This window comes from Heptranchias perlo, chromosome 42 (assembly GCF_035084215.1).
Source record: "Heptranchias perlo isolate sHepPer1 chromosome 42, sHepPer1.hap1, whole genome shotgun sequence".
Taxonomy (NCBI): Eukaryota; Metazoa; Chordata; class Chondrichthyes; order Hexanchiformes; family Hexanchidae; genus Heptranchias; species Heptranchias perlo.
The window spans coordinates 8,404,137-8,420,165 of NC_090366.1; the positions used below are offsets into that span (position 1 = coordinate 8,404,137).

The 16,029-nt window shown below is 45.6% G+C and overlaps 1 protein-coding gene across 1 annotated transcript in view; it reads right to left on the reverse strand.

The window, feature by feature from the left end:
- Window positions 1-304: 304 nt before the first annotated feature.
- Window positions 305-16,029, reverse strand: part of LOC137306123 (rho guanine nucleotide exchange factor 1-like) — a 127,909-nt gene continuing 112,184 nt past the window's right edge. The window contains 2 exon segments of the mRNA XM_067975182.1: window positions 305-1,628; window positions 11,508-11,601. Of these exon segments, the coding sequence (XP_067831283.1) occupies window positions 1,615-1,628; window positions 11,508-11,601 (108 nt within the window). The 3' untranslated portion in view covers window positions 305-1,614.

Consider the following 16,029-nt stretch of genomic DNA (forward strand, 5'->3'; position numbering starts at 1 on the left):
CCCCCCCCCCGCAACCTCCATCGACCCTCGCTCGCTGTCGGGAGGCAGCCCCTTACACCCTCCCCTCGTTTCCCTCTCCCCCCACGAGCAGCTATTACAGTAAATAAGTCCCACCCCCTGCCAACTCGCCTAACAACAAAAAAGTACAGTTCATGAACTAAATACAATCTGCTACACGGAAATCGAGATAAACAGCAAGATTTAAATACAATCTCAAAATTCTAATTATCTGCTTCCTCTTACTGACATCACAAAATAATAATAGTAGTTTAAAAAAAAAATACCCCCATACAAAATTCAGGTGCAGTAAAGGCACTGGATATACACGAGGAGACATGCAATGGTACAAGATGAAGATTAGAGGGACTAGTTGCAATTAAATTAGTAGAACTTCCCAGCCCCCGGTCGTCCCAATCCCGACGTCCTTCCGCAATTCCTTCAAAATCGCGGGAATCGAGGGGGTTTTTTTTTTTGTGTTCCCGTTTGCGGTTCCCAGTGTTCTGGTCGTCGAGATTCCACCACTCCCCAAATTTCCGGCCCGTTCCTGCCGTGCGTTCCCACCCAGGAATCCCGACCCCCGCCCGCTGTCCCTACTCAATCCTGATATTCCCGGGTTCAGCAGTCAATTTGTTTTTAGAAGGGACTTGCATTTCTGCAGCGCCTCTCATGACCTCAGGACGTCCCAAAGGCACTTCGCAGCCGGTGAGGTAATTTTTTGAAGTGTGGACACTGTTGTAACGTAGGGAACGCGGCCGCGCCGATTTGCGCACAGCAAGATCCCACAAACAGGAATGTGATAACGAACAGATCATGTTTTTTTTTAAGTGACGTTGGTTGCTTGTCTTCAAACAGTGGCCGTGGGATCTTTTACATCCACCTGAGAGGGGCAGACGGGGCCTCGGTTTAACGTCTCATCCGAAAGACGGCACATCTGACGGTGCGGCGCTCCCTCAGTACTGGCGCTGGGAGTGTCGGCCTGGGATCACGGGCTCAAGTCTCTGGAGCGGGGGCTCGAACCCACGACCGTCTGACTCGGAGGCCAGAGTGAGACCCACCGAGCCAGGGCCGACACCTTTTTTTTTAAAAAAAGGGTGGATTTGAAACCGTAAGCTGACCGGGCAGGGCTTTAGAAGCGAGGGGAGCTTCTGCGAGCAGACGAGGATCCCTCGGATCGGGGTGAGCAAACCCCCCTGAGGTTTTGCTGCCGTCCTTCTCTATCCGTCACTCCTCATCGGCCTTGGCGCCTCTCCCATACTCCAGGTGCAAACGGGACCGAACTCCGAGCTCCTTTCCCATTACCCCTCCCTCCCCCCTCTCCCAACCCGCGCGTTCCTCTAATCTTCTCCCCCCTGGCTGTTGGCAGTAGTAAGCGCTTTACATCGAGAGCTGGCTGGCGACCCTTTGGCAGGTGGTGCGCGTGGCACAGTGTACGACGGGGGCGTGGCGGGGGGGGCGGGGGACTGTTGGCAAACGAAGAAGAAGAAGGAGGAGGAAGAAGAAGGGTCCCCTCCCCCACCGCCATGAACAGGGCGGGGCCGAGCGCAACGTCCGAAAGAGAAATTAAAAATCAAGTCCTGGAACGATGGCGTCTGACCTCAGCTGCGAGCGCCCTCTTCACCACCTCTCACCTAGAAAACAAAAACAAGACAGTGAACAGGCAGCAATCGACGTAATCTTAAGGCTGCAAACATTTCCTGTCCACCACACTTTGTGGTCACGCTGTGTTAAAACCTTTCTTTTCTCCATTGTATATTCCTATCAAAGAGTGGCATTGGGAGGAAGGGGTTTCAATTCATGGGACACTGGGCAAATCAAATTGGCAAAGGTAGTTTGGAGGACGAGTTCCTGGAATGTATTCCAGACGGTTTCCTAGAGAAATACGTCATGGAACCAAACAGGGAACAGGCTATTTTAGATCTTGTGTAATGAGACAGGGTTAATTAGTAATCTCACAGTAAAAGAACCTCTGGGGAAGAGCGATCATAATATGATAGAATTTCACATTGAGTTTTAAAGTAACATATTTAAGTCAGAAACTAGAGTCTTAGACTTAAATAAAGCCAATTACATAGGTATGAGGGGCGAGGTATGAAAGGTAGATTGGGAAATTAAATTAAAGGGTTTGACAGTTGAAAAGCAATGGCAAACATTTAAAGAAATATTTCAATATTCTCAACAAATACACATTCCATTGAGAAATAAAAACTCTGCGGGAAGAGTGATCTACCCGTGGCCAACTAAAGAAGTTAAGGAGAGTATTAGATTAAAAGAAGAGGCTTATAACGTTGCCAAGAAGAGTAACAGGCCTGGGGATTGGGAGAGTTTTAGAAACCAACAAAGGATGACCAAAAAGTTGATAAAAAGGGAGAAAATAGAATATGAGAGTAAACTAGCAAGAAATATAAAAACAGATTGTAAGAGCTTCTACAAGTACGTAAAAAGGAAGAGAGCAGCAAAAGTAAACGTTGGTCCCTTAGAGGCTGAGACAAAAGAAATTATAATGGGGAATCAGGAAATGACAGATGCGTTAAACAAATATTTTATATCTGTCTTCACAAAAAACATACCAACAATAACGGGGAAGCAAGGGGCAAATGAGAGCGAGCAACTTAAAACAATTAATATCACTAGAGAAAAAGTACTGGACAAACTAAAGGGACAAATCCCCTGGACCTGATGGCCTACATCTGAGGGTTCTAAAAGAGGTGGCTGCAGAGATAGTGGATGCATTGGTTGTGATCTTCCAGAATTCTCTGGATTCTGGAATGGTCCCAGCGGATTGGAAGGTAGCAAATTTCACCCCGCTATTCAAGAAGGGAAGGAGAGAGAAAACAGGGAACTACAGGCCAGTTAGCCTGACATCGGTTGTTGGGAAAATGCTGGAATCCATTATTAAGGAAGTGGTAACAGGACACTTAGAAAATCATAATATGATTAGGCAGAGTCAACATGGTTTTATGAAAGGGAAATCGTGTTTGACAAATTTATTAGCGTTTTTTGAGGATGTAACTAGCAGGGTCGATAAAGGGGAACAAGTGGATGTAGTATATTTGGATTTTCAAAAGGCATTCGATAAGGTGCCACATAAAAGGTTGTTGCAAAAGGTAAGGGCTCATGGGGTTGGGGGTAATATATTAGCATGGAGGGAGGATTGGTTACAGGACAGAAAACAGAGAATAGGGATAAACAGGTCATTTTCAGGTTGTAACTAGTGGGGTGCCGCAAGGATCAGTGCTTGGGCCTCAGCTATTTACAATCTATATTAATTACTTAGATGAAGGGACCGAGTGTAATGTATCCAAGTTTGCTGATGATACAAATCTACATGGGAAAGTAAACTGTGAGGAGGACACAAAGAGTCTGCAAAGGGATATCGACAGGTTAAGTGAGTGGGCAAGAAGGTGGCAGATGGAGTATAATGTGGGAAAATGTGAGGTTATTCACTTTGGTAGGAAGAATAGAAAAACAGAATTTTTTTAAATGGTGAGAAATTATTAAATGTTGGTGTTGAGAGAGACTTGGGTGTCCTCGTACAAGAAACACAAAAAGTTAGCAATTAGGAAAGCAAATGGCATGTTGGCCTTTATTGCAATGGGGTTGGAATACAAGAGCAAGGAAGTCTTACTACAATTATATAGGGCTTTGGTGAGACCACACCTGGAGTACTGCATATAGTTTTGGTCTCCTTATCTAAGGAAGGATATACTTGCCTTAGAGGCGGTGCAACGAAGGTTCACTAGATTAATTACTGAGATGAGAGGGTTGTCATTTGAAGAGAGATTGAGTAGAATGGGCCTATACTCTCTGGAGTTCAGAAGAATGAGAGGTGATCTCATTGAAACATATAAGATTATGAGGGGGCGTGACAGGATAGATGCTGAGAGACTGTTTCCCCGGCATAAATCACAGGAAACAAGGTTGGCCATTCAAGACTGAGATGAGGAGGAATTTCTTCATGCAGAGGGTTGTGAATCTTTGGAATTCTACTTCCGATTCCTGAGTCCAAATCGTTTATGTAAATGGTGAACAACAGCGGTCCCAGCACCAATCCCTGTGGAACACCACTTCCCACCTTTTCCCAGTCTGAGTAACTGCCTTTAACCCCCACTCTCTGTTTTCTGTTTTGTAGCCAGCTTGCTATCCATTCTGCCACCTGTCCCCTGACCCCACATGCTCGGACCTTAGTCATGAGTCTACAATGTGGTACCTTATGGAAGGCCTTTTGAAAATCCAAATATATTACATCTGCTACATTACCCTTGTCTACTCTTTCTGTTACTTCTTCAAAGAATTCAATAAGGTTGGTCGAGCATGACCTTCCCTTCTGAAATCCGTGCTGACTATTCTTTATTATATTTTTAGTTTTTAGATGTTTTTCTATTACATCTTTAATTAAAGATTCCATTATCTTTCCTACCACTGAAGTTAAGCTAATTGGTCTATAGTTCCCTGGACTGGTTCTATCTCCTTTTTAACTATAGGAATCACATTAGCTGTCCACCAGTCCTCTGGCACCATTCCCTTGTCTAATGAATATTTATATATATGTATAATATATGTAAACAATTTTACAACACCAAGTTATAGTCCAGCAATTTTATTTTAAATTCACAAGCTTTCGGAGATTTTCTCCTTCCTCAGGCAAATGTTTCAAGAGCTCCTTGAAGCCTACGCATTTATACATATAGAACAATACATGGTGTTTACAGACTGCCCCTGCAACTGCCCGTTGCCAAGGCAATCACCGTGTTCAGACAGAGAGGTGTCACCTGCAGAACCCCCGAATACACATTCAACAAAAAAAAACAGGGAAAAAAAAAGAGAAAAAAAAAACACAGAGAGAGGCAGAAACATCCGGAAGGCAGAGAGAGCCAGCAAATGACCCATTATATTAAAAACAGATAACATTTGTTCGATGGTGGGGTAACGTGTAGCGTGACATGAACCCAAGATCCCGGTTGAGGCCGTCCTCATGGGTGCGGAACTTGGCTATCAATTTCTGCTCGACGATTTTGCGTTGTCGTGTGTCTCCAAGGCGGCCTTCGAGACACACGACAACGCAAAATCGTCGAGCAGAAATTGATAGCCAAGTTCCGCACCCATGAGGACGGCCTCAACCGGGATCTTGGGTTCATGTCACGCTACACGTTACCCCACCATCGAACAAATGTTATCTGTTTTTAATATAATGGGTCATTTGCTGGCTCTCTCTGCCTTCCGGATGTTTCTGCCTCTCTCTGTTTTTTTTTTCTCTGTTTTTTTTCCCTGTTTGTTTTTTTGTTGAATGTGTATTCGGGGGTTCTGCAGGTGACACCTCTCTGTCTGAACACGGTGATTGCCTTGGCAACGGGCAGTTGCAGGGGCAGTCTGTAAACACCATGTATTGTTCAATATGTATAAATGCGTAGGCTTCAAGGAGCTCTTGAAACATTTGCCTGAGGAAGGAGAAAATCTCCGAAAGCTTGTGAATTTAAAATAAAATTGCTGGACTATAACTTGGTGTTGTAAAATTGTTTACAATTGTCAACCCCAGTCCATCACCGGCATCTCCACATCATGACTATAATATATGTAATAGTGCCTCTGCAATCTCCTCCCTAACTCCTTTTAATATTCGTGGATGCAATCCATCCGGACCAGGGGTTTTATCCTCTCTAAAAGTTTGATTAGTTTATTAATTATCTCTCCCCTTTCTATCTTAAATGTTTTTCTACTTTTTTTGAGCTCTTCTTCTATTGTCAAGCCCACCATGTTAGTCTCCCTGGTAAATACTGAGGCAAAGTAATTCGTTAATATTTCTGCCATTTCGCTGTCATTACCTGTGAGTTTATCGTGTGTATCCCGATCCCCATCCTGATTTTTCTTATGTTATTTATGTGTCTGTAGAATACTTTACTATTTCTTTTTATATTCCTTGATAATTTAATTTTGTACTTTCTCTTTGCTTTCCTAATTGTTTCTTTTAACATCTTTCCGAACCTCTCCATATTCCCTCTCGTCACCCTCTCCTTTATTGTCTGTGTACTTAGTGTGTTCCTTTTTCTTTCGTTTCAATTTTGCCCTTATTTCTTGATTCATCCATGGTGTGTCATTACTGGCTAGTTTGTTCTTGCTTTATAGTGGGATATATTTTCCTGGACTTTATTAATCACCGTTTTAAATGTTTCCCACTGCTGCTCTGTTTCTTCGTTTATCAGTAAATTTTTCCAATTTATTTTCCCTAGTTCCAGTCTCATTCCCTAAAAATCAGCTTTATTCCAATCTATTACTTTGGTCTTTGTCTTACTCATGTCTTTCTCAATCTTTATCTTAAAGATTTATCCTCTCTGCTGGGACTCTGGTCCCAGCCTGGTTCAGGTGGAGCCCGTCCCAGTGGTACAGCTCCTTCCTGTCCCAGTACTGGTGCCAGTGTCCCATGAAATGGAACCCCTCCTTCCCACACCACCCTTTCAGCCACGCACTCACCTTCCTGATCGGCCTATCCCAGTGTCAATTAACACGTGACTCGGATAGTAATCCTGATCACTATTGCCTAGATGTTCCCCTACGCTTACTTCTCTTATCTGCTCTGGTTCATTTCCCATTACTAGGTCCAGCAGTGATTCCTCTCTTGTTCTGCTTTTTACATACTGGGTAAGAAAGGAGTCCTGCACACATTGTAAAAACTCCATTCCCTCTACCCCTTTACCTACCTCTTCTTGCCAGTTTATTTGGGGATAGTTAAAATCTCCCCTGATTATTATTCTATGTCCTTTACTCATTTCACATATTTGCTTACATATTTCTTCCTCCACCTCCTTTCCACTATTAGGTGGTCTGTAGTATACCCCTATTAGTGATCCCTACTTATCTTTTATGGATTCTGTTTCTATCCTTCTGTTAGTGATGTCCCTTTTTTCTACTGCCATTGTGTTATCTCTAATCAGTACGGCTACTCCACCCCCTTCTTCCTTCTCTATCCTTTCTGATTATGTTATAACCTGCAATATTTAGTTGCCAGTCCTGTCCTTTATGTAGCCATGTTTCAGTTATTCCAACTACGTCTAGTTCCTCACTACGGATTATTGCCTCTAGTTCCCCTGTTTTATTTTGGACGCTGTGTACATTGCTGTACAGGTAGTTTAAATCATCTTTAATAGTTGATCCTTTTATTTTATTTTTAACAGTCGTTTTATAACTGTATTTGTCCCTTGACTGTTTATGTTATCTTTATTCCCTACTCTGTTCTGACCTTTGCACTCATCTCCTGTTTCTTTTATCTTTAAGCTTTTGATATTGCTACCAGATCCCACCTCCATCTTGTTAGTTTAAAGCCTTATCCTCTGCCCTATTTATCCTCTCTGCTGGGACTCTGGTCCCAGCCTGGTTCAGGTGGAGCCCGTCCCAGTGGTACAGCTCCTTCCTGTCCCAGTACTGGTGCCAGTGTCCCATGAAATGGAACCCCTCCTTCCCACACCACCCTTTCAGCCACGCACTCACCTTCCTGATCGGCCTATCCCAGTGCCAATTAACACGTGACTCGGATAGTAATCCTGAGATTACCACCCTTGGGGTGCTGCTTTTTAATTTAGTTCCGAGCTTCTGATATTCCCTTAGCAGGACCTCCTCCTTGTTCTTCCTTATGTTATTGGTGCCGACATGGACCATGACAACTGCATCCTCCCCCTCCCTTTCCAAGTTCCTCTCCAGTTGCTCCGAGATATCCTTTACCTTTCCACCAGGTTGGTAACGCACCCTCCTGGACTCTCAGTCACGCCTGCAGAGGACGCTACCTATCCCCCTTATTATAGAATCCCCTATGGCTACAACCATTCTATTCTGATCCTCCCCCCCTTGGACTGCCTCCTGTTCCACGGTGCCATGGTTAGCATTCTGCATCCTCCCTGCAGCCTCCATCCTTATCCTCACAGCTATCAGGTACCTCGTATCTGTTGGATAGGGCCAGTGTCTGTGGGACCTCCTTCTCTGCCTCCCCCTCCCTTATGTATCGGAGTGTCTCTAACTCGCCCTCCAGCTCAAAGACTCTTAGCCAGAGTGTCTCAAGGCAGAGGCATTTACTGCAGATGTGACGATCCAGGACAGCCTTGCTGTCCACAAACTCCCGCATATTACAGTCCCGACACACAGCCTGTACTGTCATTTCTAGTTTTAAATTATTTAATCAGGACTAACAGAATCACTTGAAATCTAGATTATATTTAGTAAATGGGTTTAGCTTGATTTCCAAGTAATTAGTAGAATCGTTAAAGCACAGAAGGAGGCCATTCAGCCCATCGAGCCTGTGCCGGCTCTTTGTAGGAGCAATCCAGTTGGTCCCACTCCCCCGCTCTTTCCCCATAGCCCTGCAAATTTTTCCCTTCAAATATTTAACCAATTCCTTTTTGAAAGCCACGACTGAATCTGCTTCCACCACCCTTTCAGGCAGTGCATTCCAGATCATAACTACTCGCTGCCTAAAAAAGTTTTTCCTCATGTCGCCTTTGGTTCTTTTGCCAATCACCTTAAATCTGTGTCCTCTGGTCCTCGACCCTTCCGCCAATGGGAACAGTTTCTCTTTATTTACTTTATCCAGACCTGTCCCCAGGGGGATAGATAGCGTCCTCTAAGTAATTACTTAGTCTTTGTAAAAATTTTATACATGTTTTATTTAAGTTTTTAAAGTTGCTAGATTAGTTTATAGTCCCTTGGTTTAAATCGCTCAGCATCTCCTTCCCACACTCATCAAATTCCCAGTTGAAAGTCCTCACTCTGTTAGCAATTCACTCTGTTAGAGGCTCACACTCTGTTTTTACCAACCTATGTGCTCAAGCACTTTTTGAAGTGTACTCACTGTTGTAATAAGAAACGTAGCAGCGAATATGCGCACAGCAAGATCCCACAAACAGCAATGAGAAAATGACCAGAGAATCTGTTTTAGTGATGTTGGTTGAGGGATAAATATTGGCCCAGACATCGGGGAGAACTCCCCGGTTCTTTTTCCAATATTGCCATGGGATCTTTTACACCCACCTGAGAGGGCAGACGGGGCCTCGATTTAACGTCTCATCCGACAGACGGCACCTCCGACAGTGCGGCGCTCCCTCAGTACTGCACTGGGAGTGTCAGCCTGGATTATGTGCTCAAGTCTCTGGAGTGGGTCTCGAACCCACAAACTTCTGTCTCAGAGGCGAGAGTGTTACCCACTGAGCCACGGTTAACATTACTAGAATGGCCCCAGGGATGAGGGACTTCAGTTATGTGGAGAGACTGGAGAAGCTGAGATTGTTCTTCTTAGAGCAGAGAAAGTTAAGTGGAGATTTGATGGAGGTGTTCAAAATCATGAAGGGTTTTGATAGTAGAATCAGATTCTCCTTATTTATTCTAACAGGAGGGTCGGTAACCAGAGGATACAGACTTAAGGTAATTGGCAAAAGAGCCAGAGGGGGAGATGAGGAGAATTTTTTTACGCAGCGAGTTGTTCTGATCTGGAATGCGCTGCCTGAAAGGGCGGTGGAAGCAGATTCAATAGTAACTTTCAAAAGGGAATTGGATAAATACTTGAAAGGGAAAGAGCGGCGGTGGGGAGTGGGACTAATTGGACAGCTCTTTCAAAGAGCCGACACAGGCACGATGGGCCGAATGGCCTCCTTCTGTGCTGTAAGATTCTACGAATAATATAAAAATCAACAGAGAATATATGACTTTAAAACGGGGACTGATTATATCCATTTTTTTAGCCCCGCTTCCCCTGAAGGCTACTTTTGGTCTTGACTCTGGGTTTAACATTACCGGAGACTGACTATCCTATCCCTGAAAATCAAGGGCGGAATTATCACAGGGGTCCCTGTTAGGGTTACCAACCCTCCAGGATTGCCCTGGAGTCTCCAGGCATTAAAGACTAATCTCCAGGACACTGTTGCGAGAAAAACCCAGGAGAAAAATCATAGGAGCAAGTTAAAAATTGAACTTTTAAAATATTTTTCTTTGATCGTTTTTGTTGATTAGTTTAAAAAAAATTGGTCATGAGGGAAGAAAAGACAGTTTGACTGCGTCAAGAATCACCCAATCAGATGATAAAGAGTCTATTTGCATTCCGATTGGCTGTAGGAAGGCTGGTCATCGTGAGGATGGACATGATGGGTGACCAATGGCAGGAGTGTGGGGGCTGGGCGATTGGAGGCAGGAGGATATGACAGGACACCTCCAGCAACATGTCCAACTACAGCTGGCAACCCTACTTCTCCCTATGTTATTGATATCAAAATCATGAAGGGTCTCGACAGAGTAGATAGAGAGAAACTGTTCCCATTGGCTGAAGGGTCAAGGGCTCGAGGACATAGATTTAAGGTGATTGGCAAAAGAACCAAAGGTGACATGAGGAAAAACTTTTTTACACTGCGAGTGGTTAGGATCTGGAATGCACTGCCCGAGGGGGTGGTGGAGGCAGATTCAATCATGGCCTTCAAAAAGGAACTGAATAAGTACTTGAAAGGAAAAAATTTGCAGGGCTACAGGGAAAGGGCGGGGGAGTGGGACTAGCTGGACTGCTCTTGCCTGGAGCCGGCACGGACTCGATGGGCCGAATGGCCTCCTTCCGTGCTGCAACCTTTCTACGATTCTACGATAGTTAAACGGCAGAACTTACCAGAGTTTGGAAAGTGGAGTTGCTTGGACTTCCCGTGCAGGCTGAGGGGCTGGGAGAGGCATCACAGCACCACCATTGGTGGAGGGATGTCATTATAGCAGGACCACTGGGGGATTTCTCAGCTCCCCAGCCCAGGTTAGGCTGATGCTTGCTCTCGGGCCCCGACTGAGAACATAGGAACAGGAGGAGGCCATTCAGCCCCTTGAGCCTGTTCCGCCATTCAATTAGATCATGGCTGAGCTGTATCTTAACTCCAATTACCCGCCTTGACTCCGTAACCCTTAATACCCTCACCCAACAAAAATCTATCATAGTTGAAAAATTTTTAACTGACCCCCAGCCTGAACAGCTTTTTGGGGGAGAGAGTTCCAGATTCCCACTCCCCTTTGTGTGAAGAAGTGCTTCCTGACATCACCCCTGAACGGCCTGGCTCTAATTTTAAGGTTCTGCCCCCTTGTTCTGGACTCCCCCCACCAGAGGAAATAGTTTCTCTCTATCTACCCTATCGAATCCTTTAACCATCTTAAACACCTCAATTAGATCACCCTTTAATCTTCTACACTCGAACCCCATAATCTCTCTGCTCATCCACAGTTCCGAGCTTCTCGCCATTTAGAGAATGCTCTGATCCGTCTTTCCTCGCTCCAAAGTGGATGACCTCGCGCTGGGGCACGCTGACCGAGACCGGGGATGGAAACCGAGGAGCTTCCCGCCCTGTACGGGGCACCGAGGGGTTGGTGCACTTCACCCAGCGGGTAGGGTTCGTGCGGCACGGCCGCTGAATGGCGCTCTCGGCATGGTGGGCTGGGGGGGGATTAACCCATTGCATTGAAGGCGGGCACCCTGTGCGCGGTACACAGCTGCCTGGTGTTCAGTCACTCACCCGACACCCTCCTGTAGTTTCCCAGGGAGTGGCGTGGCACCATCGTCAAGTTCAGCAACGCCTGCCGCAGCCGGTGATACTCTTCCTCCATTGCCTAGGGAACGAGAGAGAGGGAGAATCGGCCAATGAAAAGAAACAGTGTACATTTACATAAGAACAACTTGCAATTATATAGCACCTTTAACGTAATGAAACGCCCCAAGTAAAATTTCACAGCAGTGTTAATCAGATAAAAATTTCACACCGAGCCACGTAAGGAGATATTAGGACAGGTGATCAAAAGCTCGGTCAAAGAGGTAAGTTTTAAGGAGCGTCTTAAAGGAGGAGAGAGAGGCGGAGAGGTTTAGGGAGGGAATTCCAGAGCTATGGGCCCAGGCAGCTGAAGGCACGGCCGCCAATGGTGGAGCGATTAAAATCGGGGATGCGCAAGAGGCCAGAACTGGAGGAGCGCAGAGATCTCGGAGGGTTGTAGGGGCTGAAGGAGGTTACAGAGATAGGGAGGGGCGAAGCCATGGAGGGATTTGAAATATAGCGCCTTTCATGACCTCAGGACATCCCAAAGCGTTTCACAGCCAATGAAGTACTTTTTGAAGTGCAGTCGCTGCTGTAATGTAGGAAATGCGCAGCTAATTCGCGCACAGAAAGCTCCCATAAACAGCAATATGATAATGACCAGATAATCTGTTTTATCAGTGGTGTTGGTCGAGGGATAAATATTGGCCCCAGCTCACCAGGGAGAACACCCCTGCTCTTCTTCGAAACAGTGGCCATGGGATCTTTTATGTCCATCTGAGAGGGCAGACGGGGCCTCGGTTTAACGTCTCATCGGAAAGACTGGACCCTCCGATAGTGCAGCACTCCCTCAGTTGCACTGGGAGTGTCAGCCTGGATAATGGGCTCAAGTCTCTGGAGTGGTGCTCGAACCCACGACCTTCTGACTCGGAGGTGAGAGTGCTACCAATGAGCCATGACTGACACCACACAATGAGCGACAGCAGTACAAGAGGGGCACCCAGAAAGAATCACAAGGGACGGAAAGTAGGCAGGTTAATGCTTTTGCCCACTGGGAACCTGGGTTTAAATCTGTCCCAGATTTGGGGGGTGGGGGTAGTGCCTCTTCTCACTCTATGCATTTCCTGCCTACAAAATGTTACTTCCTGTTGTCACACTGTTAGAAATTCCTATAGTGGGAACTGCCTATGTAAACATATCACGCTGTCATTACACCCTCCCACCAGCAGATATGCTGTAGCCCCTTGATTTTTCCTCTGCCTGTCCCTCTGAGAAACTCCTCTGCTCCAACTCCCCTTCTCAAGTTCCTGCAAGCTTTGCTATTTAAGTATAAATAGCAGGGTGAAGATTGAGGGGTGACTTGACAGAGGGCTTTAAAATTATGAGGGGGTTCCATAGGGTAGACATAACAATTTTGATTCCACTTGTGGGGAAGACCAAAATTAGGGGTCATAAATATAAGATAGTCACTAATAAATCCAATCGGGAATTCAGGAGAAACTTCTTTACCCAGAGAGTGGTGAGAATGTGGAACTCGCTACCACAAGGAGTGGTTGAGGCGAATAACATATCTGGCTTCCCCTTAAATGCCTCTAAGTACATGAAGCAGAAAGGAATAGAAGGATACTCTGATAGGGTGACATGAAGTAAGGTGGGAGGAGGCTCGTGTGGAGCATAAACACCGGCATAGACCAGTTGGGCTGAATGGCTGTGCTGTACATTCGAAGAAATTCTATGCAAAAAATAATAATCTCAAATTAAAGTATCATATAAAAATAAGGACAGAATGGAAAACTTTAAAATGGGACTGAATTACACCTGCACAGTCTGGACCAATTATCTTTGCCTCCTTTGAAAAAAATTTGTTTCTCGGGATGTGGGCGTCGTTGGCGAGGCCGGCATTAATTGCCCATCCCTAATTGCCCTTGAGAAGGTGGTGGTGAGCCGCCTTCTTGAACCGCTGCAGTCCGTGTGGTGAAGGTTCTCCCACAGTGCTGTTAGGAAGGGAGTTCCAGGATTTTGACCCAGCGACGATGAAGGAACGGCCGATATATTTCCAAGTCGGGATGGTGTGTGACTTGGAGGGGAACGTGCAGGTGGTGTTGTTCCCATGTGCCTACTGCCCTTGTCCTTCTAGGTGGTAGAGGTCGCGGGTTTGGGAGGTGCTGTCGAAGAAGCCTTGGCGAGTTGCTGCAGTGCATCCTGTGGATGGTACACACTGCAGCCACAGTGCGCCGGTGGTGAAGGGAGTGAATGTTTAGGGTGGTGGATGGGGTGCCAATCAAGCGGGCTGCTTTATCTTGGATGGTGTCGAGTTTCTTGAGTGTTGTTGGAGCTGCACTCATCCAGGCAAGTGGAGAGTATTCCATCACACTCCTGACTTGTGCCTTGTAGATGGTGGAAAGGCTTTGGGGAGTCAGGAGGTGAGTCACTCGCCGCAGAATACCCAGCCTCTGACCTGCTCTTGTAGCCACAGTATTTATATGGCTGGTCCAGTTAAGTTTCTGGTTAATGGTGACCTCCCAGAATGTTGATGGTGGGGGATTCGTCGATGGTAATGCCGTTGAATGTCAAGGGGAGGTGGTTAGACTCTCTCTTGTTGGAGATGGTCATTGCCTGGCACGAATGTTGCTTGCCACTTATCAGCCCAAGCCTGGATGTCTTACTGCACGTGGACTTGGAAATATATCGCCATTCCTTCATCGTCGCTGGGTCAGAATCCTGGAACTCCTGACCTAACAGCACTGTGGGAGAACCTTCACCACCCAGACTGTAGCGGTTCAAGAAGCCGGCTCACCACCACCTTCTCATGGGGCAATTAGGGATGGGCAATAAATGCTGACCTTGCCAGCGACACCCACATCGCAGGAATGAATTTTTTAAAAAAAGAGGTGAAGACAATTGGGCCAGACTGTGCAGGTGTAATTCAGTCCCATCTTAAAGTTCTCCATTCTGTCCTTATTTTTATACAATACTTTCATAACATGTTTACATAGAATCTACAGCACAGAACCAGGCCATTCGGCCCAACTGGTCCATTCCGGTGTTTATGCTCCTCTCGAGCCTCCTCCCTCCCTACTCCATCTCACCCTATCAGCATATCCTTCTATTCCTTTCTCCCTCATGTGTTTATCCAGCTTCCCCTTAAATGCATCGATGTTATTCGCCTCAACTACTCCCTGTGGTTACGAGTTCCACATTCTCACCACTCTCTGGGTAAAGAAGTTTCTCCTGAATTCCCTATTTATTAGTGACTATCTTATATTTATGACCTCTAGTTTTGGACTCCCCCAAAGTGGAGACATTGTCTCTACGTCTAACCTATCAACCCCTTCAGAATTTTAAAGACCTCTATCAGGTCAACCCTCAGCCTTCCCTCTTCTAGGGAAAAGAACCTCAGCCTGTTCAGTCTTTCCCGATAGGTATAACCTCTTGGTTCTGGTATCATAATATTATAGATTATTGGAATCTATAATTAAGGAAAGAGAGACTGAGCACTTGGAGAAATTTGAGCTGATTAAAGAGAGCCAACATGGATTTGTAAAGGGTAGGTCACGTCTAACGAACCTAATTGAATTTTTTAAGGAAGTAACTAAAGTAATACAGGGGAGTGTCGACGGATGTAGTTTATATGGACTTCCAGAAGGCATCTAATAAGGTTCCACATAACAGATTGTTAGCTAAAACGAAAGCTCATGGAATGGAAGGCAAATTATTGACCTGGTTGGGAGATTGGTTAGGCGGTAGAAGACAGAGTAGGGAGAATGGGTATGTACTTGAATTGGAAGGAAGTGATTAGTGGTGTCCCACAGGGATCTGTGCTGGGGCCTCAACTATTCATTATATTTATTAATGATTTAGATAACACAATAGAGAGCCATATATCCAAGTTTGCCGATGACACAAAGATTGGTGGCATAGTAAGCAGTGTAGACAGGAGCATAAAATTACCAAGGGACATTGATGGATTAATGAGTGGGCAAAACTGTGGCAGATGGATTTCATCAAAGGTAAGTGTGAGATCATCTATTTTGGACCAAAAAAGGATCAATCCAAGTATTTTTTAAATAGTGAAAGGCTAGGAACAGTGGAGGTCCAAAGTGATTTAGGGGTCCAGGTACACAGATCACTGAGCTGTAGTGGTCAGGTAGAAAAAATAATCAAAGAGGCTAATGGAATGTTAGCCTTTATAACCAGAGGGCTAGAATATAATGGGGAGGAAGTTCTGCAACAGCTGTACAAAGCCCTGGTTAGACCACATCTGGAGCACTGTGTACAGATCTGGGCACCGCACCTTAGGAAGGATGTCAAGGCCTTGGAGAGGGTGCAGAGGAGATTTACTAGAATGGTGCCAGGGATGAGGGACTTCAGTTATGTGGAGAGACTGGAGAAGCTGGGGTGGTTCTCCTTAGAGCAGGGACGGTCAAGGGGAGACCTGATAGAGGTGTTCAAAATAACGAGGGGCTTTGATAGAGCAGGTAGGGAGAAATTGTTTCCAGTGGCAGGAGGG